At 54.6% G+C, this 25426-nt stretch overlaps 1 protein-coding gene across 2 annotated transcripts in view; it reads right to left on the bottom strand.

Annotated features, from left to right (window-relative positions):
• Positions 1–7597: 7597 nt before the first annotated feature.
• Lmx1b (LIM homeobox transcription factor 1 beta) overlaps positions 7598–25426 on the bottom strand; it is a 77636-nt gene continuing 59807 nt past the window's right edge. The window contains exons 3-8 of one of the 2 annotated variants that reach the window (XM_052724503.1): positions 13319–13551; positions 11423–11604; positions 11159–11236; positions 10941–11007; positions 8863–9027; positions 7598–8588 (exon numbers count right to left, since the gene is read on the bottom strand). In XM_052724503.1, the coding sequence (XP_052580463.1) occupies positions 8431–8588; positions 8863–9027; positions 10941–11007; positions 11159–11236; positions 11423–11604; positions 13319–13551 (883 nt within the window). In that variant the 3' untranslated portion in view covers positions 7598–8430. The remainder of the gene's footprint in view (positions 8589–8862; positions 9028–10940; positions 11008–11158; positions 11237–11422; positions 11605–13318; positions 13552–25426) is intronic. The other variant, XM_052724504.1, reaches the window with a different exon arrangement.

The raw sequence follows: 25426 nt of genomic DNA, 5'->3' as shown, positions 1-25426 counted from the left end.
TGTCTGAGCCAGTGCCACACCTTTCTGCCTTGGCTGAGTCCTTACCCTGGTTCCCGTGGAGAAATCTCCTCGCCTGCCCTCAGGCCACTCCGTGGTGCTCCTTGCCTTAGAACCTGGGCTGCTGAAGCTGCCCACCCCTCCAGAATGCAGAGTTGTAGAAAATGTGGGCTCTCTCTGTTTTTCATTCCATGCAACATTGCTTGATGGACCACACTGGTGCCCCAGGAACTGCCGCTCTCTAGCTCTGTGACCTTGAAGAGGCTCCTTCACCTCTCAGAGCCTCGGTATCTTCATCTATACAATGGGGTCACAATGCTACTTTGAATGGGAGTTAAATGAGACAATAGCCAGAGCCTGACTCATGAGCAGAGGAGCCATCATTACTGTTATTGTCATGGTCGTAGGTATGATTGTTCCTCAGCATTGGCTGGGCGCATTATAAGCAAAACAGCCACTCCATAGCTCCTGTTGACACCCTTCCATAGACACAGGAGCAGAGAACCCTGTTCCATGCAGATGCTCATGGCCATGAGAGCTGAGATGCCAGGAACCTCTCTCAGGGATGCTCCATATTATCCACCATACATGTCCACCGCCCACTTCTTTGCTCTCTTTGGATTTTTTGAGACAGGGTCTCACTTTGTAGTTCAGGATGGCTTTGAGCTTACTATGTAATTCAGGCTTGTCTCAAACTCACAATTTTCCTGCCTCAGCTTTCTGAGTGCTGGGATTACAGGAGTGTGCCATTCATCTTTTAAAAACGCAAGGGACACCAGCTGGGGTTAGGTCTATTAGTAAAGTGTGTGTGCACAAGTGTGAGGGCCTGGGTTTGACCCCCAGAACTTACACAAAAAGCTGGGTGTGGTGGCCTGTGCTTGTAGCCCCAGCCCTGAAGAGGCAGAAACAGGTGGATCCCTGAGAGTTTCTGGAAGCCAGCCTAACCTAATCAGGCAAGTCCCAGGCCAGAAAGAGACTCTGTCTCAAAAAACAAGGTAGCTGAGAACAGTGGCACACGCCTTTAATCCCAGCACTCGGGAGGCAGAGGCAGGCGGATCTCTGTGAGTTCAAGGCCAGCCTGGTCTACAGAGTGAGTTCCAGGACAGCCAAAGCTACACAGAGAAACCCTGTCTCGAAAATAGCACAATAAAATAAGTTGAATGGGTACTTGAGGAGTGGTGGAGGTTGTCCTTTGGCCTACACATATAAATGCACACACGAACATGTGCACCTGCACACACTGGCATAGTGTGTGTATTTGTGTGTGTGTGTGTGTGGTAGTGTATCATGCTATATGTTTTGAGCAGCGCTGAGGATGCAGTCCAGAGCCTCTGCATGCCAGACAGGTGCTCTGTCACCAAACTACATTCTCAGCCCACATTTATAATTTCGTTTGCTCCAGGAATGTCTGACAATATCTTGTTGGAGGTTATTGCAAAGAAAACACCTCCAATTTCTCCTCTTAAGCACCAGTTCAAAATCTGTCCCCTATAGAATAGGATGGCATTGCAAAATTGGGGGCTTTATATAGACGGAGTGTGTCTCCTAAGGATGCATGTGCTGGTGTTCAGTTTCCCTGTGGCAGTGCTAGGAGGCTATGGGACCTTTAGGATGTGTGGTCCTGGGAGAGGTACTATCTCAGAGAGCACTGCCCTCCCATAGTTCTCACGGGGCCCTGATTGGGAGGATCACTGTAAGGTCCTCTGACCCTCCTGTTTCCGTGACATGGAATTCTTACAGTTACTTCTATACTGTGTAGGGCAGGGAATTTCCAGCACCACACATGACATGGACCCCGCAGTGCCTGACATTCATTCTCCCCATTGGCCATCTTCAGGCTCCTGAGCAGTCTCTTCCGCAAGCACTGGGAGCCCATGGATGATGGCCTGCCCGACTCTCCAGTGCCACCTTGTGGCTTGATGGGTGACTGCAGGTTCAGTGTGGAAATTCTGGCTGGTCTGTCTTGGGATTTAGTAGCTACTAAAATAGAGGGTGAAGAAAGAGAGTGGGGAGTTGTTCACAGAAAGCCACATGGATGCTCTGTCATATGGGGGAGATGTTCCTGCAAGATTTTGTGCTAAGAATATTTAATATGTCACTTGATGGTCAATTTCCAAATGAAAAGGCGGAGGTTCCTGGGACCCTGGCAGGGATATCCAGAGCTCCAAGGGATGGACAACGCACATATTCTTCATCCAGGGAGTGGATATGGGTTCCTCCTCCTCTTCCTCTTCCTCCTCCTCTTCTTCTTCATCTTCTTCCTCTTTCCTCCTCCTCCTCCTCCTCCTCCTCCTCCTCCTCCTCCTCCATCCCCATTTGAGAATGGAAACGTTTCTTTGCATTACACAGTAGTTCCCAGTGTGCTGACCCAAACCCTGCTGGTTTGGAGCCTGGGCAAATTATTGTTCCTCCTTTCCTGCCTGACCCTGGCGTGTCCCCTGTGGACACAGGTGCCCTCAGGATCTCCTGTCTCCATTTTTGACCTCCAGACTCCAAGTTCAAGTGGGGTGTGCCCTACCTCCATGCCTCTTGTGGCTCCTGCCTCAGCCTCAACCCTGCTGTTCCCTCTTCCCAAACGTCCTTGATCTCTGTCTCGCTCACTCTACTCTGAGCTCCTTGGTATGTTCAAGGCAAGCACTTCCTCTTCCAGGAGGTGTCTCTGGAGTGCCAGCACTGTGGTGCTCCCTCCCTGCACCAAGTCCTTGTGTCTTTTGAGTAACTAACTGCTCACACTTGACCCAGGAGGCCTGGGTCTTGGAAGAAAGAGAAGATGGGAATGGGCACTCCAGGCCCTATCTTCCACCTCCAGCCAAGTCTGGAGGTTGGATCAGAACTCAAAGCTGTGAACAGAATGCCCTTGTCCTGCAGTGACTTGGGTGCAAGGTCTGGCTGGTATAATCTGGGGACACTGAGACGCCATCAGCCTCCAGGAATGGGGGTTTTGAGGAGGGGACCCCTCCCCCTCTCACTCCCTCATCCACGCCTTCACCTGGACTGGGGGGGGGTGACAGGCAGGTAGCAAGGGATCAGTGGATTAGCCCAGCCCCCAGCCCCACATTTTTTAGTGACAGGATTTTAGACATTGCTGTAGGCTAGAGGGCTGGCAGCCCACTGCTCTTGAGGAGTGGAACATGGAAGTCCTCCCCCGCCCACCCTGCCCCAAGCCGCCCAGTTCCAGCTTGGAGCTCGGGCACCAAGGCTCTGTTTAGTCCTGCCTCCCAGCTGTGTAGCTTGGGCCATGTGACTTAGATTCTGAAGGTGGAAGAATCCCCTTGTCTCCTCCAGGTGTCTGGTCTGGCCTTGGAGGATCAGATCCTAAGGTCAGAAACAGTGGGCCCTGGGAGGAGCAACAGGGGTGTGGTGGTGTGGGGGTGGGGGTGTGGAGGTGGGGGTGGAGGGTGGTGGAGGGTGTGGAGGTGGGGGTGGAGGGGGTGGTAGGGCTGAAATGTCTGTGGTCAAAGCTGCTTTCCAATCTTAGTTTTTTCCTCGTGTTAACTTTGTCATATTGACCTATCACCTTCTCCCTTGGGCCTCAGTTTCCCTTCTGAAGCCTGGGATCCTGCCTTTCAGGGTAGTTGGGGGCCACAAATGAGGAAATGGAATCTCTGAAGTCACTTAGCTGCCAGAATTACCCAAATCGGCCAGCTCAGCAGAGGCTGTGGAGGAGCAGGCCTCTAGGGGGCGCTGGTGTTCACTGGCAGAGTAAGAGGTGCTATGGTGGATCTCAGGTGGCCCTGGCAGCCACCAGAGCCACACTCTGTTTGACCTGTTCTGTTCCCTGGCTAAACTGCCCAACTGTGCCTCAGTGAAGAGACCCTATGCTTGGCCTCTAGCTCCTCAGGGGCCCAGTTGCGGTCCATGTCACCCCATTCATTTGGGGGCATCCTTGGCATGTCATCTTATTTGGGGGCGTCCCTGGAATGCTCAGCTCACATGCCTCAAACCAAAGACTCCCCATTCCATCTTCTCCTCTTGTACCCCAGTAGCAAGGAACAAAACCTAGATGGTTACCTGAACACTTTGAGAGTTTGGCCTTCTCCTGCTCTCCACAGGCACCACTCTGGTCAAAGCCGCGGTCACCTCTCACCTTAGAGACACAGCTGACCCCCTGCCCCCATTCAGTTCTCCTAGGCCAATCACATAACTTTTCTGCTCAGCAGCGTCCTTCTTCCGGCCCCCAACCTTGGCTACCTTTCTGGTTAAGACACTCAGATTCTGCCACCTCCAAGATGTGGAAGCCACTCCCAGACAATCCTCTCACCAGCTCCCTGTCCCGCTGAGTAACTTCAGATCTCAGCTGAATGGCTTCTTCCGGGAAGCCTTCCCTGATCCTCACCCCCCATGAGACTAGGTGCCCCTGGACCAAGGCTCCAGTGTTCCTCACCCACACTGTGTCAGGCTTCTACATCCTTGGTGGTGACCATCATTTCCCTGCTTCTCAGCCTGGTTGGCACTCAAAGGACCCTTCCTAAGCAAGGGCTGGTTGAGGGAAGGGAGAGGTGAGTGAGTGTTGGGTAACTGGGCAGGGGGAGTGGTGACGGATGACTGCGTGGGCTCAAGGCTGGAGATGGCAAGGGGCTGAGGTGGTACAAGAAGGAACGGAGGAGGAGATTAGGAGGTGGAGTTGGGCAAGACCAGGAACGCCCCCAAACCCTGTGTCCGTGACTTGCTGTGCCTGGCAGCCACAGGGAAGTCCAATAGTGTCACAGGCAGGTCCCTCTTAGGCCCAGTCCCCATCCCCCAAGGAGAGGCCACACAGGCGTGTACAGGTTGTTTATTTACAAATATACCAACATCTCATCTTTTTCTCATTGTTTCCATTTCTGCTTTTGTGGGAAGAGGCAGGTGAGTGGAAGGCGGGGGTGGTGATGTGGTAATGCTAATAAATAATTTAACAATGACAAGTTATTAAATAAAATGTGTGTGGGGATGGCAGGCGGGCAGTCTGTACAAGGCAAACGGAAGAATACGATGGGAGACCTGGCCCCAGCCCAGCTGCAACAAACCCCCTCTGGTGGGACCCCGGGGCACCCCGGGGCAGGGCAGCAGCCCAGAGACCGTTGGCAATTGCCCCTGTGAAGAGCCCTGTGCTCAAGGGTCCTTCCTGCTTCCCTGCTCCAGGCCACATGTGAGCCTCCTTGTATCAGGTGTGAGTGTGTGTGCATGTACGTGTGTGAGTGTGGTGGCCCTTCCCCACAGTGGTCAGTCCTGGGCTGCAGCATCCCCCTGGCCCTAGGGGTGCTCAGAGCTCTGAGTCCATCTTCCCCCGTCCTCTGACTGAGCAGGGGGGACATCCAGGTAAACTGGGGTGGTGGCCTCACTTCAAAGGAATGTCCCTAAAGGAGAGACCGCCTCTCTGTGGGACCTACTCATGTTGTGGCATTTCCTCACCGTCCACCCCCTCCAGGAAGCCTCCATGACAACAGGCTGCCTGCACCCCCCCCCCCCCCCGTGGTGTGGTCTGACCCGCACACTGCTGTGGGGCCTGTGTGTGGCCTCTTGTGAGTCTCTGAGGGCAGCAGAGTATGGGGAAGCCTCATGGAATGAGCTCACAGAGAGGACGGTGGCTGGGACAAAGCCGGGGTACCTGTCACTCCTGTGTGACACCTGGGCAGGCTCCTTCCTCTGCCTGAGCCTCAACATGCCACATCCCCAGGCAGGAGGTGGGACTCTGTTTTTCTCTCAGTTTCTGCCTCTTACTCTCCCACATCCCTCTGCTCCTTCAGGCTGAAGGCTAGCCCTCCCAGTCCCATACCCCTCTGTCAGCCTCAGCTCCCCAACCTGAGTGGGGTCTTTAACAAGGTCTGGGCAGGGCTGGGTCAAAGGCTGCCTCTGCTCACAGGACAGAAGCCTGAGTCCCTGAAGCAGTCCAGGGCTGGCGTGGGCGCCCGTGTCTCAGCAGGGCAGCAGGCCACAGCCATGGTGAAGGAATCCTGAGAACAGCTGCCAGGGCATCTCCGGCCTGATGGCTGAGGTCCCTCCTCTGGCAACTTAGAAGTGTCCTGATAACATCTTCTGCCTGGGGACACCCGCATGGGGACAGCAGAGGCCAGGGCAGGACCTGGAGTCTGGAGGCCCCGGAGCAAGAAGGGAGGACCCTTAGGGACCAGCAGCTGCTGTGAGGCACACTGGTCCTGGGTGGGGGCCTTTCAAGAGATAAGGAAGATGGGGACACACCTACTATCCTTTCCCGATGCAGTTCTGTCATCTCGGGGCTGTGAGGCCTTGAGCACACCCCTTCCCCTCTCCTGTCTCAGGTTTCCCAGCTGCCACAGAAGGGGACCTACACAGCCCATTGGTATTGTGTCTTCCAACTTAAAACATGGTTAAGAGAAGGCCAGGTCTCCCTGGAGCTGGTATCTACCCTGGGTCTGCCCCAAATATGCCCTGTACAATTCAGCCAGGGGCCTGTGCCAGAGAGGGGAAGGGTAAATCCCAGAAAAGCAACTGGTTCAGGACCCTAACTTCAGCATGGAGATTAGTAATGTTCTCTTTATGAAAAGAGGGACACAGGAGGGCTGTGTTGGCAGTTGCTCTTCCGAACTGACTCCATCTTGTGACATCTGAGTGGGGTTAAGGGGGTTTGAGGTCTCTCCAGAGACAGAGAACAAACCCACACAACTAACTAGCCAGACACAGGAGCCCAAAGTGGAAAGAGAAGAGAGACACTCATCCTTATGTGCCCATGGCTAGAGCTCGGCACACATCAGGATGTATGTTGGGGGTTAGGATTCAGCATTAAATGAGTGACAGCATCCTGGGCATCTGGCCCAGGACCCAGTGCCTGTTGGGGGCCAGTGGAAGTTGCCAAGGAAAGACCCACTATTGCTTCTGCTTTGGGCAGGAAGAATCCAGGGGACTCCGGGTGGGACTGACACAGGAGGCTGAAATGCTGGAGGGCTCTACACTGTGCAGGGGTCTGCAGGGAGCCCCATAGGGCTGACCTCTCAGCCAGCTGAGACAGAGGGAGACAATACCGTGGGTTCAGAGTAATGCCCCAAGCTGACAGTCAACGGAAGGTCAGGTAACTAGGCACAGGCCAGGGGCCTCCCTGGGCTCTGAGCAGTCAGCCTCCCAACTGCACATGTTGAGGAGTTGTGGCATGTCACTGTACCAGTGCGAGGCCCAGAGGCTCCTTACAGAATGACATGGGTGGGTTTCCAAAGACCTAAGCCACCTGCTGGATCTCGGGCCACATTAGCAGAGGTAAGGTGGTAAAGCAGGGGAGGGGATGGGCCTGTTTGGTGTGAGCTGGCTAATGTCAGGAGGGAAGCTTGGTCACACAGTCCCACCCCTGCAGAGGAGTACAGTACCTGCCCGGGTACAGCCTGTCTGCTAAGGAGACTAAGGGTCAGGAGAGGCCACAAGGAGGGCAGCTGCCCTGTCCAAGAACAAGGGCCAAGGGAACAAAGAACCAGATGGTGTCAAGCCGGTGACTCTTGAGGTCCTTTCCATCTGGATCACCTGCTGGGGCCCGATTCTACCTGGTTCTGCGGGCTCCATCTCTGGCCTGGGACCTGGGTCTGTGACTGCCCCCCTGCCCTGCCTGTACAGAGCCTGGGATCCATGTAGGCCCCCCCCCCCCCCCCCCCCCCCCCCCCGCTCACACCCGAAGCCTCCCTCCTTCTGTTCTCTCCAGCTGCTCTCAGAGGCAGGCCCTGCCCACTGACCTCACTGTCCCTAGACTGCAGAGCGTCTGTCCACCTCTTCCACATCTGTGTGTGTGCGCGCGTGTGTGCACCCAGGTGTATACACATGTTTACACAGGTGTGCCTGCAGATGTGTGTGCCTTACACACGCATCTCTGTCCCTTTGGGTCTCTGGGCTCTGCCCACATCCCTCCTCTTCCTTGGGACTCCTAGGCCAGGCAGGGCCAGAGAGACTGTCGCCCCTGCTCGGTTCCTCCTCTACTCTGCCCCAGCCTAGGGCTGGGGACAGTGACCCTGGGCCTCTTGGACCCAGAAACCATCCCCTGCGCTGACCAGAAGGGGAAGTGGTCACCTGCGCAGGACACCCGTATAACCGTTTCTCGGGTACCAGGCACTGTCCCAGGGCTGACCTTGCAGGGACAATGGAGCTTGGCTGGAAACAGAGAGAATGTTTAAGAAAAAATAGAACAAATATAAGCTTCCCAAAAAAAGAGGTGGGGAGGGGAAAGAAGGTGACGGAGTCCGGGGCTGGGAGGCAAGTGACTGTCCCCAGGGGTCACACGGTCTCTGTGGGCAGGACACAGTCCCTGCCCAGGCTGCACCCATCTGCCTGTCTGGCTGTGCCCAATGGGCACTTGAGCCAGGTCCGGCTGGCCGAGGGGAGGGCACCGTATGGCTGTCTGTAGAGTCTGAGCGGGTGGTGGGCTGGGGGGCCGGCTGGCTGCAGAGGCCTGTGGTCCCACCCTAGGCCCAGGCCCAAGCGTCCATGCGGCCCGGCTGGCTCTCAGGAGGCAAAGTAGGAGCTCTGCATGGAGTAGAGCCGGTCGATGGGGTTCCCCACGCGGGCCTGCAGGGAGCCCACGTCCGAGGAGCCGAGGAAGCAGTCGCTGAGGCTGGTGAGGGAGGTATCGCTATCGATATCGTGGAAGATGGAGTCGTTCCCTGTGGGGGTGCAGAAGGGATGTCAGGAGCTGGGTGTAGGCCGGGGCTCAGGGGGTCCTGGCAGCCTTGCAGGCTCCATGGCCAGGGGTTACGGGCAGGCCAGCTGGCTGGGGCTGGGCCCTTCCCGTCAGGGGGAGGCATGCTGGCAGTGCTCGCTGGACTGCCCTGGGCCCTGGGCCCTCGGCTTAGGGCAGCAAGGACTGTCAGAGCCTCTGCCCGGTGGCGAGGCAAGGGCAGAGGGCAGTGCTGGGCAGATGGGGGTGGGGCAGCTTACCATAGGGGTTCATGTGGTCACCTGGCATTTGGGGCGGCGTGAGGCCCTGTTGGAAGGGGTCGCTGCTTCCGTAGGGGCTCTGCTCCATGGCCACGATCTGTTGCTGCGGAGGGGCCAGTGGCGTGTAGGAGGCCATCATGCCCTCCATGCGGCTTGACAGGACCTCTGAGGACAATGGATGCCTTCACCAACTGGTCCTGCCTGCCCTGTCCTGGGAGTCCCTTCAGATGCCGGCAACTCCCCTCCTAGACGCACTTTCCACCGTCTCTCTCCAGTGCCTTCCCCCAAAGACTTCCCATTGCTCTGTCTTCCATCAGCTCCAGCTGTAAGGGCACAGCTGGAGAGGCGGCAGGCTGTGTTGGCAGTAGCCATGTACCACGGTTCACCATGGGGGAGCACTAAGAGGAACCCAAGCCTAAGAAAAGCCCTCATCCCCGCAGAAACTCAAGCACCACCAGGAAGGGACGCCACAGGCTGGGGAGGGGATGGTCTGCCAGGTGGGCCTGGGAAGTCCAATAGCTGGGGCCAGGCCATCAGGGAGCGAGGCGTCAACGCGGGCTAACACGTTGTAGGGTAGCTAGGCCGACAGGGTGTTTTAGGAACGGGATGCAGCAGGGTCCCCTCTGGGGCTATCTAAGCAAGGAAAGTGCTGTGGAGAAATGTTGGGAGGCTGGGTCTGTTGGGGAAGAGGAAGTGGGGGAGGCCCTGGGGACCCTGTCAAGGTCTCTGTAAGAAAGACAAACCATACTCAGAGGGGTACAATGGGCGATGGACAACCGCTCCCCGGATGGCCACAGAACAGAGGGAAGGGTGGGGGCCAGAGGCGTTATGGGCAGTGAGGTAGCACCAAATGGGCTCTGGTGGGCCGGGAGGATTCTAGGTGGCATCTAGGAGGGAGCAGGGGCCACTGGCAAACAAGGAATGCTGTCCTCCAAGAACAAGTGGGGTGCCTGGTGGCTGGAGGCAGAGGACTGTGGCCCCAGGAGAGCCTCTAAGAGAAATAAGAGATATGGGGTTTTGGAACCTCGTCAGTAGGTCCCCAAGTCTAGGCTGGGGTGCTGGCCTGGCTCCAGCCTTGAGTGGCAGAGCTGCCTGTGGGTGCCTAGCATCTTCCCAGGGCCGCCCGCTCCCGCAAGCAGATGGTTCTGTCCCTCCACCACACTGGCGGTCTCTGGAGCCCTCTGTACCCCCCTTCCCTCCATAACTTCAAAGTCTCCATGTCCCTGTGGAGCCATGGAGACCATCCCCCGCCCAAGCTGTTGGTGCTGAAACAGATTTCTGACCTTGGACAACCTGCCTTCCACTCCATGGACTGGCTCCTTACTGCCGACGGCCACCCACCATAGGCTTCCCCATCCCCACCCAGCTTTTCTGGGGCACTTTCACAAAATGAGTGAGCAGCCAGCATATGTCACTGCTAAAGTGCAGGTTGGAGCCCTATATATGGGCAGCCTCGCCCCTTGCTAGTGGTGGAATCCCAGAAGGTCCCTGGATATCCCCAGGCCTCTGTTTCCTCATGAGGTATGCTTGACAATCCTGGCCTAGAGGGATTCCACGAGAGCAGAGTGAACCAGGGTGGGCAGGATGTGAGGCCACTCTTAGTGACAGGGGACAACAACGTCTTCCACAGTAGCAATCCTGACAGACAACCCTTCCCGATCCTGACAGACAACCCTTCCCAATCCTGACCACCCTTCCCGATCCTGACAGACAACCCTTCCCAATCCTGACTACCCTTCCCGATCCTGACAGACCACCCTTCCTGATCCTGACCACCCTTCCCGATCCTGACAGACAACCCTTCCCAATCCTGACTACCCTTCCCGATCCTGACAGACCACCCTTCCCGATCCTGACAGACCACCCTTCCCGATCCTGACAGACAACCCTTCCCCATCCTGACAGACCACCCTTCCTGATCCTGACCACCCTTCCTGATCCTGACAGACCACCCTTCCCGATCCTGACCACCCTTCCCGATCCTGACAGACCACCCTTCCCGATCCTGACAGACCACCCTTCCCGATCCTGACCACCCTTCCTGTGCAACCTCTGCTCCCCATGTCTCTGGGGCTCACCTTGGCCCAGCCGCTGGGAGTTCTGCTGTTCCTGCTGTTGCTGGTGCCTCCGGGCCAGCTTCTTCATCTGCAGGGGGACAAGCCAGGCACCTACTCAGTCTCAGCCTGCACGCCAGGCCCCCTTTATGCCCCTCACCCCACATGGACCCTTCCCTGTCTTCTCTCCATCCCCACCTCCCAGGTGTGCCCTAGACCCTGGAGTAGCAGTGACCTCTCACCTTTGCTCTTTGGTTCTGAAACCAGACCTGGACCACACGCACGCTGAGACCTGTCTCTGCCGCCAGTGTCTCTCGGACCTGACCCGGAGAGAGGGGGCAGGGCGGTCAGTGTAGATGGCAGCTGAGAGGTGGCAGTGGGTTGAGGGATGGAGGGACACTCCTGTCCCCATCGGTAGCAGTGGGTTGGGGAGGAGGAGCTGGACCCACAATGAGCAAAAGAGGGGTGTTGGCCTCAGACCATTGCCCCCCCCCCAAACTCCTCACCTTCCGACAGGGCTTGGAGGAGACCTCAAAAGAAGCTTTGAAGGCTCTTCGCTGCTGCGTGGTGAGGATGGTCCGGGGCCGTTTGGGCCTTCTCGGGTCCTTCCCATCGTCTCCACTGCCCTTACTCTGGCTGCCCTGCCCCTTTGCCGGCTTCATGTCTCCATCTTCGTCCTCACTCTTCACTGTGGGAGACACAATCCAACCTGTCAGTTCAAGCTTTGTATCTTGAGGTGAGAATTCCTCCCCACACCTGCTGTGGCCCCCAGTGGCCTCAGGATAAAGTGGTCCCTTCCCTACGCCCATAGGGCCTTCTTTGCCTGGACCTTCATCTCCTGCTCCCTGCATGTCCTCACTCCCTCATTCTGGGCCAGCCTGGTCTAACTGCTGACCCACAAGCTTTCCTGTGGCATCATCCACAGTTGCTGGTGCTCATGGGCTCAGGGAGACAGTGAATCAGGCCCCTGTGGGGAACGTGACCGAGGTGCACATGCATGGCCACGCATGAGCCTCAGGTAGGTACACACTAGAGTGTGTGCAGGATGCTGGCGCTCCCACACAAGGGCAGATCTGCTCTTACACGTCTCTGAAGGCCAGCAGCCTCCTGCATAGGCATGTGGCAACTATGGCCCAGGCTGGCCCTGGGCTTCCCCAACTCATCATGTTTGAAACCCACCTTCGGCTGGTCTCTTAGGGTCATGTGTCATGCTAGCTGGGGACCAGGGTGAAAAGAGAAGAATGTCAGGAGCCTTCTTTCTTGAGACCTCCAGGGACTAACAGCTGACAGAAACGCGGGGGCCAGGCATCCTCACAGGAGGACTTAGGACTGCGAGATGCAAGCGTGTGCACACACACAGTATGCTCACTGGGGGTACACACACCTGCATCTTGGCACAGAGGTCCACACATATGCTGCTTAGAGACATTTACAATCATGGGCACACAGAGGCTTGTACCCACAGGCAGGGACATACATGCCAAGACACATGTGGCATGAAGAAACATGTATGTACACCAAGCAACACACAAACACTTCCATGACCCCAGGGCTTGGGGCCTTAGAGAGCCAAGTACATGGCTGAGCTTCCTAATGGCCGTCAGCTTCCCACACCCCTCACCTCTCCCTAGCCCCACTTTTTTTGGAGGTGAGCCCCATGGAGGACTGTGATCCCTTCTATCTTATCTGTGAACTGGGCCAGTGACCTTCCCTTCCGTGGGAGTGCAGGTGGCCACAGGGATGCTGTCACAGTGTCTAACCCAGGGATGGCCAGCAGCAGGTACATGAGGACTCTGCCACACTGAGGCCCAGACACTGGGGCCCTGGCAATGGCAGATACCCCCCACATGGGCAGAAGCCATCCCTGTGGGCCTAGGATACCTCAAAGGACAGGCCAGTCATCTCAGCATGTACCCTGGTCAAGTTTCAGGAGTGACAGGGTGCCAGCTGAACTTCAGGCCTTGCCAGAGAGCAAGTGTATGCACGCACAGTGCATGTGAGTATTTATACAAACATGCATATGTAGCCTATGAGTGTACTGGTTAGCTGCAGAGATATGAAGCACATACGTGTGTGTGTGTGTGTGTGTGTGTGTGTGTGTGTGTGTGTGTGTGTGTGTGTTTGCCTAGGGAGAGCTTTGCATGTTTGGGTGTGTGAGCACATGTCCCCACATAGGGGCACATGGGGTGGTGTCTCTATGGCACTGGGTACATGTGTGGTCAGATAGGCATACAGGTGTGTGTGCTCTGGGGCCGGCAGCCAGATAAATACTAGGGTGGCATGCAGGGATGGGTGTGACACACCAGTGCTCTATGTGTGTGGGTGCAGGTCTGCAGAGCTCAGAAGCCCCCCTCCAGCATCCCACTGAACCATGTCCTGCATCTGTCCCAGCCCAGGCTCACCAGAGTCAGACTCATCGGGGCTCACGGAGCTGAGAAGATCCTTCTCCTTCTCGTAGTCACCTTTGCACAGCAGCTGGCCCTCCTTGAGCACGAATTCATCACCCTTTCGCAGCTGCCTCTCGCACACACAGCAGCAGAAACAGCCCAAGTGGTACACACACTCGAGCGCCCGCATCACAAACTCGGTAGGCGCGATCTTCTCCATGCAGCCGCTGCATTTTGCCGCGAAGAGCCTGCAGGGCACGAAGGAGGCACAGGCTGGGCTGAGAGAGTCTCGCCCAGGACCTCTCCCTCTGCCACCCTGGCAGACAGTGGGGTGGTAGTGGGGGAAACACCCTCCTCTTTTGCATGTCCCACGGACCGGTCAACTCTGTTTCTGGGTCTTCCGGCTCAGACATGGTAGCCACTAGAGGGCAGTGTTCAGGGTCAGTCTCACTTCCTGACCACTAGCCTCCTTCACCCCCATAGCCAAATAATCCCAATTTTGCCCTGCCCTCCAGCCGGGACCCTTCTCCCTACCCTGGGCTTCCAGATCCTCAAACGCTTCAATCTTCCCTCACCTGTGCACACAGGACTCAGAAGACTTTGTAACACACGTTGATCTTGTTCTTTCCTGATCCACACTCCTGTAGCTCCCTAGTGCCCTTAGGAGAACATCCCACCTCACTACCCCTGGCTTCCTGGCTGTAATCCCTCAGAACAGCCACGAGGTCTCCAGAGCACCCTCACAGCAGCCCCTGGGCACGCTCTGTCCCTGCTCCTTGGCTTGGCGTCACCTTCTTGTCCCTTCGTTTCAGCCTGGGCACAGTTTCCTGAAACATGGCTAGTAGCTGTACTCAGCACGTTACCCGTGCATGTCACCTGATCTTGCAATGGCCTTGAGATCAGAGAGACCTGGTCCCGTTTTAGGGATGAGGAAAAGGAAGTGCAGACCAGAGTTCCTCGTGCTCAGCACACATGTGATGTAACAACTCCCCGTGTGGGCTGATCCAGGCTCTGTCCCCCATCCAAGGGTCCAGCCCGAATAGGGTCTCCACGCCCCTGGCTGGCTTGTGCTGGAGGGTCCTGCTGTTCCGCTGACCACCCCTCCCACACCCCGCCCTGCCACGCGCTCGCTCTGTGGGAACTCGGCCTCAACAACACTTTGATGGAAAAATTTATGAAGAATCAAATTATTGCTGCTGGGAGGGAATTAAAACCATTTTTCATTCCCCGCATCCCCGGGCCACGTCTGCGGGCGCCACCTTGGGAGCACTGCGCGTCCCATCCCTCTTTATGGCCCGCCATCACGGGCACAGATTACAGCTGCAATTCTCTGCTAATCGGTTCTGGTGCAGGGACAGCAGTAAATGGCAGGCTCCAGCCCTGCCTCCCTTCCCGGGGCTGCCATCAGCACCGCCCACCACAAAATGCTGTGGCGCAGTGGACAGGGATTCCCACAGTCCTGGTTGCTGCCCTGGCACCGGCCAGAGCTCTCGGCCTGGGGACAACTCCCGTACCCACCTCTATTCTGTCTGGCAGACTCCTATTCAACCTGCAACACCCAGCTCCAATGCCACCTTCTCTGGGAAGCCTTCTGTGATGATGCCCTAGTCTAGGGCACGTGGCCTCCCCTACCTGCCTCTGAACTTCCTTACTGCCTCAGGTTGCTCTGCTGCAAAGTGGGGGAACCAGAAGACCATCCTGAGGATTTGATGACATTGAGCATGTGAGTCAGCAAGAAGCCATTATGTATGTCTTCAAAGTAGTCCCAGCTCTAGTGGGGATACCTCAAGGCAGGTTATGGCTCCTTCTAGTTCCAGGGGGCCTCTGTGTGCATTTGTGGTGTGGGTATGCAAAGTCTGGGTGTGGGACTGAAGGTCAGAACAGGTGCTTGAGGCAAGTGGGAACCCTCTAGCCCCACCTCAGCTTGTGACTTTGCAAGGAAGGCACAGGCCGGGTAGTTTTGTTCAGGGCCCAACCTGTCCCATTGGCAGCCATAGGTAGGCAGAGGATCCGAAGAACCCGTCTGGCCATGGACTCCTTCCCAGAGCAGATGCCTACCCCTCGCTGCTGCTCTGCACCTGACCAAGGCACCCAGTAAGGGCTGCAGGGATCTGAACAGCTGGAAACTGGTCATGTCTTGGCCATCTTGGCAGGCCCAGGTGCCAGGCCAGAGTCAGCACATCTTGTGGGACTCCAAGACACAGAGCTTCCTGGGCTGCAGAAAGGCAGCCAGCAGGGTGTGTGTTGGGGGGTGACCTGCATTCAGCGACTATGCCACCAAGCTGGCGCTCCCGCATTCAACAGTCACACTAATGCCTTGGCAGCAGGGGGTGGATTGCGACTTTCTCCAAGCTTATCAACACAATCTATTATTAATACCCCTCCAAAGGCTCCAGCAGCCATTTCCAGGCAGCACAGTCACTCGGGGCATCATCTGTTATCTAGATTGCAAGAGCCTGGGAAATAAAACAAACGGCGTGCACTTTATAAACGGAATGTGCCATCCGTTCGGTCTCCAAGCATCTCTCCACCCAATAAAACATCGGGGGGCACGTATGAAATACTCACTCCCAATTACGGGGCCGGCTTTGTCTACCACGCAGGGATAGAGTGAGAGCTACTCTCGAGTGCATGTGTGTGTGTGGGGGTTCCCTTTTCTCTCTCATCCCCTTCACCACGGGCACATGGCTGGAACCAGAAGCCACTGAGAGCCAAGGAGGAGCGGGCCAGCCACAGGCAGGAGGACACTGCCATCACGGAAGCTTGGAAGCTTTGTGAGCAATTCCTCTCTCCCAGCCTCAGCTTGCTTCTCGGCACAGCAAGCAGGAGCTACCAGCTTAAAGCTGCTGGCAGACGGGGAGGGGGCATGCCTTGGCTCCACCACTTCAAGGTGCAAAGCCAGGGCTTTGCGTGTCCTAGATGAGCACTCTATGTCTAGCTCCATAGCTCCCTTGCTATGTGACTTTGGGCAAGACATTTAACCTCTGAGACTCCAGTTCTCCGTCTATTAAATGGGAACATTTGGGCTGGGAATGAAGCTCGGTTGGTAGCGTGCTTGTCTGGCATGCATGAAGACCTGGGTTCCATCCCCAGCACCAAGTTTAACTAGGCATAGTGGTAAACACTTGTAATCTCAGCATCGGAGAGGTAGAGACAGGAAGATCAAAAGTTCAAGGTTGGGGCCAATGAGATGGTTCACTGGGTAGGACTTGCTGCATAAGTCGGAACCCAAGTTCAATCCCTCAAACACACAGAAAGGTGGAAGGAAGGAGAGATCTCCATGTGGCATGCTCTAGCACGTATGCCTCCCACCATACATACAGTAATAAAAAGAAATGGAAAAGTTCAAGGTCATCTCTGGTTACGCAGAGTTTGGGGCCAGCCTGGCTACATGGGACCCTGCCTTAAAAACAAAGAAAACAAACAAAAAAACGAGCCAGGCAGCTGTGGCGGCGCACACTAACTTTAATCCAAGCACCCAGGAGGCAGAGGCAGGAGAATCTCTTAGTTAGAGATCTACAGAGTGAGTTCCAGGAAAGCTAGTGCCACACAGGGAAACTCTGTCTCAAACCCCCAAAATGGTGGTAGTCGGGGGTGGGGGTGGGGCTGTCCTAACTAACTGCAGAGCAACTGGGAAGATTAGGCGCCTGGGAGGCCCTTGGCACCATGCTGGTTCAGGGGGCCTTGTGGTCCCTGCTTATTGGGGCCCCCATGATTTCTGGGAGCAGGTTCCTGGCTGTGTGTACAAGTCCCAGCATGCCTTGCAGAACCCCCAGGGCCAGTCCCTCTTGCTCCCCTCTGCCATAATGGGTCCTGCTCTCTGGACTCAGAGACAGAACAGCTCGCTTGGTGGCTGTCCACCTGTGTCATCTCTCTAGGTCCTCACAGACCGACCGGGAGGCAGGGGCAGACACTTGTCCAAGGTCACACACAGCACTGCTCTGACCCTGTGAGTCCAGAGGGCCTTGTTTCTGGGTACCGGGTCTGTGCACCTGCCCCAAGGCTATGAGCTTCCTGGAGGCCCAATCCACATCACACCCCATGATTCTTCTTCTCCACAAAGGGTCTGGGTTCTTTACAAAGTAAACCGAGGCCTGGAAATAAGCTCAGCATGTTTGCTAAGCATGCACGAAACTGGGTTTGATCCCCAGGGTTGCATAAGCCAGACATGGTGACATATGCATGAATTCCCAACACTCAGGAGGTGGGTCAGTAAGCTTAAAATCATCCTTGACTATATAGTGACTTTGAGGCCAGCTTGGGATCCATGAGATCCACTCTAAAAATAATAATAAAATAAATAAAAACCAAATTGAACATCACTCTATATGCCCATTTTTCAGTGATCACTGTGTAAAATATTCTATCATGAGGACTTCCCTCTTTGAAAGAGTTCCAGGATGTAAGATCCTATTCCCATCAGCAATTGGTTTGGTTTGTCTAAAGCATAATTTATTAAACTCATAACAGGCTAATTAAAAAAAAGTCTGAAAACACAGTATTTTGCAGAGGATTTGAATGTGGGTCACAAATCTGACAGACTAACTTCTTAGCCAGTGGCCACTGTGGGATGTCTGGAGCAAAGCTCTAGCTGCACACAACACTGGCCTTTCTGAGATGTCCTCACCCCAGATGTCTTCAGCCAGAACCCAGAGTTCAGGTGGTACATGCTGAGCTCAGAACCCAGGCTCTGTCACTGTCAAGCCCTGGAACCTTGTTTAAGTATATACTCTTGTGCCTCAGTCTAATGGGGACAACGATAGATGCTGCTGATGTGGGGGTGGTGGTGGTGGTGGCAGGGCTCCTGGGGCTGGATGGGTAAAAGGGGACTGTGATTGCTTCTATTACTTCTTCAAGATTCCCAGCGCTGGGGCAGGAGAGATGGCTCAGTGGTTAAGAGCACTGACTATTCTTCCAGAGGATCCAGGTTCAATTCCCAGCACCCATATGGCAGTTGTGAACATGCCACGCCCACACAGCAGTTCACAACTGTCTGTGATCCCAGTTCCAGGAGACCTGACCTCCATGTTAAAACACCAATGCACATAAAACAAAAATAGATAAATTAAAACTATCCCCAGCACTAGCTTAGCACTCTTGTTGAGTGGAGCTCCCTCCTCCTCCTCCTCCTCCTCCTCCTCCTCCTCCTCCTCCTCACTGCACAGCATGACCCATCAGCGCACTTTTTTTGTTTTTGAGACAGGCTTTCTCTGTGTAGCTCTGGCTGTCCTGGAACTCGTTCTGTAGACCAGGCTGGCCTCGAACTCACAGAGATCTGCCTGGTTCTGCCCCTGAGTGCTGGGATTAAAGGCGTGCGCCACCACCGCCCGGCCCATCATGCACTTTACAGTTTGTGGGGCCCCAGCTGGGTTCTGAGGATAACTTCTATTCCACGTGTGTGCTCGTGGCTCTCAGGGACCTCCTTCAGCCCTCGAGACAAGGCCTCAATGGGCAGCTTCAGTGATGAGTCAGCCTCCCGGGCCTTGTAATCACCACACTCCTCCCCAGAGGACACTGCTGCTTCTCAACTGATAAGGAGAGAGCCTGAAGACACTCAAAAACCTAGCCTTACTTCCTTGCTGTGGTTTGGAAATGTCTCACAAAGGCTCATACGAGGCTAGCCTGTGGCACTATTAGCAGGTGGTGTTTCTTGGGAAGGTAGGGGAAAGGTTAGGTCCCTGTGCCTTGAAAGGGGCCCTGGAAACTGTCATGATGTTCCACCCTACCATAGGCCCAAAGCCACTAGGCCAAGTGACCATGGACCAAAGCCTCTAAAATCATGAGCCAAAATAGATCTTCCCTTCTTAGCAGATGATTGCCTCAGGGGTTTTGTGACAGTGACTGAAAGCTGACACTCCTTCGTTGAGTCAAAGCAGACTTCAGTTTACTTCACAACACTTGAGAGCACAGAATAATCTCAAGGTAAAGCCCAAGATTAAATCATGGCCCTCTAAGCCACATCCTGGCCTGTCACCAGCCAACTTGCTCTTCACTGCCCCAAACCCAGCAATTCCGGTCGGCTTCCGAGGTTGGCCCTCTCTCGCTCTTCCCTTTGCTTCTGGACTGTTCATCCTTCAAGGCCTGCTTCAAAGGTCCCCTTCTCTGTGAGGGCTCCCCGATGCCCTCTCAGCCATTCTGTATTTATGTGTCCAGTGTCCCTACGGAGCTAGGAACCGACACTGGGTCTAACTCACCCCAGGTCTGACACCGAGATTATTAGCGTTTGTTGAATGGATGAACGACTTTGTGAAAAATGAAATGGCAGCCAGGTTGGGTGAGAAAAAAATTATGTTTCTTTAAGGGGCTCTAAGAATATCACTAGGTAACAAGACACAGATTTGCTCTCTCTAGAAACACACCGGAGTCTGTCTGCCTCTCTCTGTCAAGGCTTCTGTCAGAATGTCACGGTGGCTGAGGCAGATGCTTCCTAGCTAAGCCCCAGAGCTCCTGGACATAACTGCTGGATTCTTCTCTCCGACGGAGACCAGGTGAATGGATGCTGCTGGTTTGGTGGCCTTCTGTGCCCACTGCAGCACCTTCCTTGATTCATCCAGCCACACACTGGAAGCTGGCTCTGAGGACGCCTGGGCACAGAGCCAGACTGCCTGGTCCCACAGAGATGGCCACAGTGTGGCAGGTGATCTGCCAGGCTGTGCTCACCACAGGAGGCTGGGATGACAAATGTGGAGGACAGCTGGGGACTTCCTTGTAGAGGGGACATAACACAGGCCTAGGGAATTGATTCTGGGAGGTGGCAGGAGTGGTTTTGAATCCTAGCTCTGCCCAACTAGCTTCCTGATTTTGGGACAAGATACCTCTATCCTGACAGTCTGGCTCCCTGTTAGAAAACGGAGGTTGGGTGCCCACCTGGCAGGTGTGGTAGCCTTCTCCAGGCCACACTCAGGTGGTGGCAGGACTCCAGATTCTGATGGGGCTCAAGATAGCAAGAGCTCCCTGTGGCATGGGGTTCTTACAGCTGGGGGCAGTGGCACCCTATGATGGAGGTACAGGGGTGAGGGGCAGGCCTCCAAAGCCCAGGGACAGGGCCCTGGACAGTAGGGGTGGGCGGGACCACAGGAGCCAGCCCATCACTGGGACTTGCTGACATCTCCCCCATGCGTCTGTGCATCCTTATCATTCCGGGCTTAGCTGTTTTTTATTTGGAGACAAAAAGGGGCCTGTTGATGGGATCCAACTCAAACCAGCTGCAAACATCTGCTTTGATGCGGCAGGAGCCGCAGGCAGGCCCGGAGTGCGTGTCAATCAGGCGGCTGGAATGTGCAGCGTGGCTGGCCATGCTCACTGGCTGCCGGTGTGGTACCTCCTGGCCTGCCAGGGCTTGGCAGGGCCTTGCTGACCTGCCGCCTGCCCAGCCGGCATGAGGGTTGCCCCGGGCTTCTCTTAGCCCTTTGATCCACCTCCAGGGCACAATGGGGAGGCTGCAGCCAGGGCTGGAGGTCACCAGCCATAGGCAGGCAGGGACTAGCCCAGTTTGGAGACTTAGGTACTGTCCTCATACCAACAGGCATACATTCAGGGATCCCACAGACACTGGCATCTTCTCCATGCCAGGCACTAAATGAGGATGGAGCTGGGAGCAGAAGAAAGGGACCATCCCAGGCTCCACCTCAACTTCCACTCTCACAGCAGAGGGGACATTCCATAGGTTAGAGTAGCGTGTGTCTATCTGAACAAAGAGACCAACACACACACAATGTACCAAAGGAGACAATAAAGCTACACAGGGGCAATGAGGGGTCTAGAGGGCTGCAGTTTTAGAGAGGGCAGTCAGAGGCAGCTGGACATCGAGGGAAGGGGTTCCAGCTGTGGGGGACAGCAGTGTAAAGGCCCTGAGGTCGGAGTGCACATGGAGTGCCAGGAAGTGACATTGTGTCCAGCACCATGGCTGGAGCAGGTGAATGGAGGGAAGGGACCCAGGTGCAGGCAGAGCTGGGGGAGGGCTGCTCATGTGGCCTGGAAGGGCTGCGAGCTAATAGACTAGCACTTAAAAGTCTTTTTAAAAATAATTTATTTAACTTTATTTATGTGCATTGGTGTAACAGTGTCAGATTCTCTGGAACTGGAGTTACAGACAGTTGTGAGCTGTCATATGGGTGCTGGGAATCAAACCCAGGGCCTCTGGAAGAGCAGCCAATGCTCTTAACAACTAAGCTATCTCTCCAGCCCCCTTGAAAGTCTATTTAAACATTTATTTGTTTGTTTATTTATTTAGTGTGCATGTGGTGGGGAGACAACCGTCTGAGTCAGTTCTCTCCCTCGACCGTGAGGGTTCCGGGAATTGAACTCAGATCATCAGTCTTGGTGGCAAGCACCTTAGCCCCCTAAGCCATCTGTTTGGCCCTCTGGTTTGGCATCTTAACTGGCTCTCTCTGGTAGCTGTGTGGCTGTGACGGATGAAGAGCAGAGACAGGATTGGGGACATCAACCCAGCGACCTAGGCGAGGTGAGGTCAGCATCCGGAAGTAGCCTCACCCCCAGGAGCCTTCCAAAGGAGAGGACGCCAGAGGAAGGGTTGGTCTGACCCTCTCAACAAATCGGGGGTGAGCATTAGAAAGGAAAGCCGAGGCACAGTAAGGGAGGGGAGAATGGGGCCTCAGCTCTGGACAGGATGTGCCCAGGGCAGCACCTGACATCTGAAGTTCTGGAGAAGCTTAGATGGGAACACACACATAGGTATGGACATGAGCATAGACATACATGAGCACACACAAACACAGACATACACATGTGCATACCCATGCAGGCCTACAGAATGAGCTTGTACTATGTTCCATCTTCAGTGGAACTCATCATGGAGTTGGGTGGGGCACTGCTCTGAAACCAGGCACTCCTGGGTAACAGACAGGAGCCCTCTTGCCACCAGGGAGAGACAAAGTCTAGGACAGGGGGGAGGTGGATGAGCCCCTCTCCCCGTCTGAGCTCCTTCCCATGAAGACCTGTGGTCCAGCTCAGGATGCCGATCCAGACAGAAGAGACACAGGAAAGCCCGCGGAGGCAGCCAAGTGTGTGAGCGCACCAGGCTGGGGGCTTCGTCTGTGTTTGAAGAGAATGGGTTCTAGTATAGCTTGGGTAGTGGAGGGTTTGTTGGCATACAAGAAAGCTTGGGTTTGATCCCCAGCACCACATAAAGGCAGGCGTGGTACCACCTGACTGCAATCGCATCACTTGGGAGGTAGAGGCAGGAAAATCAATGGCTGATGTTATCCTAAACCCCATAGAGAGGATTGCTCTCACCACATTCATGCACCCGCTGTGAGCCAGGCCCCGGACTGCTCCTTCCTTTCCTTCTGCTGCCCACCCTGCCTCAGGAGCCATCCACACTCCCCTCCCACACCGAACCTGCAGTCACTAGCCCCTGACACTGGACTCCACAGCTCTTAGTCCTGTTACTTACACTCTAAGTCTTAGAGTCCAAGACTTACTGGAGTGTTTCCTGCAGACCAGGCCCCACGTCTCATCACTGAAGAAGGATATGGAGTTAGGAAAGGCACTAGGCTGCTGCTCTCCTGGCCCTTGGCGGAACACGGGGGTGGGGGTGGGGTGGGGGTGGGACGGCGGGGCGGGGGTTCTGTTCTTGAAACCCTCTGTGGCTTCCTCCTGCCCACCTGTGATAATTTTGTTTCACTCTGTCTGCTCAGAGTGGCCAGGTCCATGTCCCAGGCTGGAGGTGCTGAGTATGTGAACAGCTGTGTGGTCCCCACAGTCCCGGTGGAAGACGAGAAAGCCCATACCACGTGACATGGAGCCACTAGCTTTGTCTTGGGGTCCTCCCTGACTGGCAAGGGCTGGGTTCAGAGCCATGTGCCCAGGAAGGGCTGCAGGACTAAGGCAAAGCCTGAGCAGGTGTATGCTCAGCCAGGTAGAAAGCAGAGCTGGGCAGCCAGAAACTTGCTGGCAGCTTCAAATACCCCAGAAGAGCTGAGGGTGGTAACCCTCATGTGTAATTGATGATTGCCCCAAGTTCAAAGCCAATGTCTACATAGTGGGCTCCAGGCGAACCAGTACCACATAGTGAGTTCCCATCTAAAAAAAAAAAAAAAAATTTCAGAGGAGGAAAGACAAGATGGCTTATTGGGTAAAAGAGCATACTGCACAAGACTGAGGACCCAAGTTCAATCCCTGTGCAGAGACAGACAAGCAGAGAGGCCATCCCAGGAGGGAGCAGCTGGAAAAAGCAAAGGTATGAGGAATGCGGAGGCCTTTTGCAGGGCTAGAGAGACAGTGCATTCGACTGGAACAGGCTGGTAGGAATGAAACGTCATCGAGCAAGGCCTGAAGACAAAGCACATGTTTTTGTTCTGTACAATGGTACATCCATGCACCCATTCACAGTCACCTAACTGGCTACGCATCCATCCACTCTCCTATTCACTTATCCATCTTCCCATCCCTTTATCCATAAATCAGTCTAGCCAGCCAGTCACCCACTCATGTATCCATCTATCATTCACCCATCCACCTATCTACCCATCCATGTGTTCATCCACCTATCATCTATCCATCCATCTGGCCACTCACCCAAGTATTCCTCTATTACCATCCACCTACTCATCCATTTTTCTTACATCCACCCATCATTCATTCATCTACCATCTAGCCACACCTTTATTCATCCCACCCACTTCTGTCTATACCCACCCATTGCCTCAGCCGTCCACTCGTCCACAGACTGCCTACTCATCCATCCCAACCTCTCACTGAAATGTGAAGTGTTAGCATTTGCCAAACACACACCACAGCCAATTGCTGTGTCAGGTGACAAGGACGGAGTGGGAAGAGGACCCAGGGGCTCTCCTGGTAGAAGGAACAGCAGCATTCAAGAGAAGGGGGTCCCTGCAGGAGGGATCTGGGGCACAACTGTGGGGCAGAACACTGACCAAACTGGTATTGTGGTTTACTATTCTAAACCCTGTTTGTATAAACTGTAGCAGGGCTTAATTAGGGTTCTATCAACATTGATAAACTTTCTTTGAGCTAGTGTGTTCTAGTAGAAACTCCATTAAGGCAATTTAATTTTTTTTGATCAATTTTCTTTCTAGTATAGTTAAATAATTTACAACTTTTCCTTTTTCATTTTTTTATTTCACTAAAATTATTTTTATTGAGATAAATGATTTTTTTCACAGGAATTTTTTTCAGAGGGCTTGCTCTGCTGTGGGGTTTGTGTCTACCTCAGCCTTGCTGATGGCCAGTGGCAATGCATTACACCCGCCCAGCCTCCCTGCTGGCAGCTGGACTTCACACGGACTTTTTTATTTACCAAGGTAAATCTCCCCCAGGATCAGGAGGGTGTTTTTCAATCCTGCCAACTCAATCACTGAAGTTTGTTTTCACAAATCTTACCAGGCAGCCAATGAAAACACGCCTACCCAGGGACCAAAACACTGAGTCAAGACAGACTTCAAGGTGTCCTATGTGGACTGCAAGTGTCCCCAGAACCTGTGTGTTCCTTCTTGTCCTTCAGGGACACAGACAGCACCTCCTCTCTTGACCCCCATGTTTCTCAGAGTCTAGTCCCTTACTGAACACGTCTGAGTTTTGCCAAAGAGCCTTAAGCCGGTTAGCTGAGTAGTTCGTTTCTCTTCAGGTGAGATGGTCCTTTCCTCACTTCCCCTCTGCTCCATGCTCCCCTTGACGTAGCCATGCATAACACAAGCTCTCTTAGCACAGATGCCCCAGTCACCATGAGATCTGGCCCAAGCCTCTCCTCCACCACGCATCTGTGTGTGTACACATTTCTCTGGTCACGCTCTGGTCTGAAGCCACATTGTGACGCATGTATAAGGTCCTACCAAGTGAGGCACTGATGAAGTCTGCTCAGCCCAGAGCTCACAGCTACACAGGAAGAGCCTTCCTTCAAACAGGCTTCCCTCCCGCCCCACCTCCCCAATCAGTAGTGGCGCACGCCTTTAATCCCAGCACTCAGGAGGCAGAGCAGGTGGATTCCTGAGTTCCAAGCCAGCCTGGCTACACAGAGAAACCTTAAAATAAAAAACAAAACAAAAAACTAACCAAAAAACAAAAACAAAAAACCCACACAAAGCAACAAAAACAAAAAACAAATAAAAAAGATCCCAGGATAGCCTCTTGGAAAGGTAGGGT

This window comes from Peromyscus californicus, unplaced genomic scaffold (genome assembly GCF_007827085.1).
Source record: "Peromyscus californicus insignis strain IS unplaced genomic scaffold, ASM782708v3 Scaffold_7__1_contigs__length_154581171, whole genome shotgun sequence".
In the NCBI taxonomy this organism is placed as follows: Eukaryota; Metazoa; Chordata; class Mammalia; order Rodentia; family Cricetidae; genus Peromyscus; species Peromyscus californicus.
The sequence above is the reverse complement of the archived record's forward strand: the minus strand, read 5'-3'. Positions and strand labels throughout refer to the sequence as shown.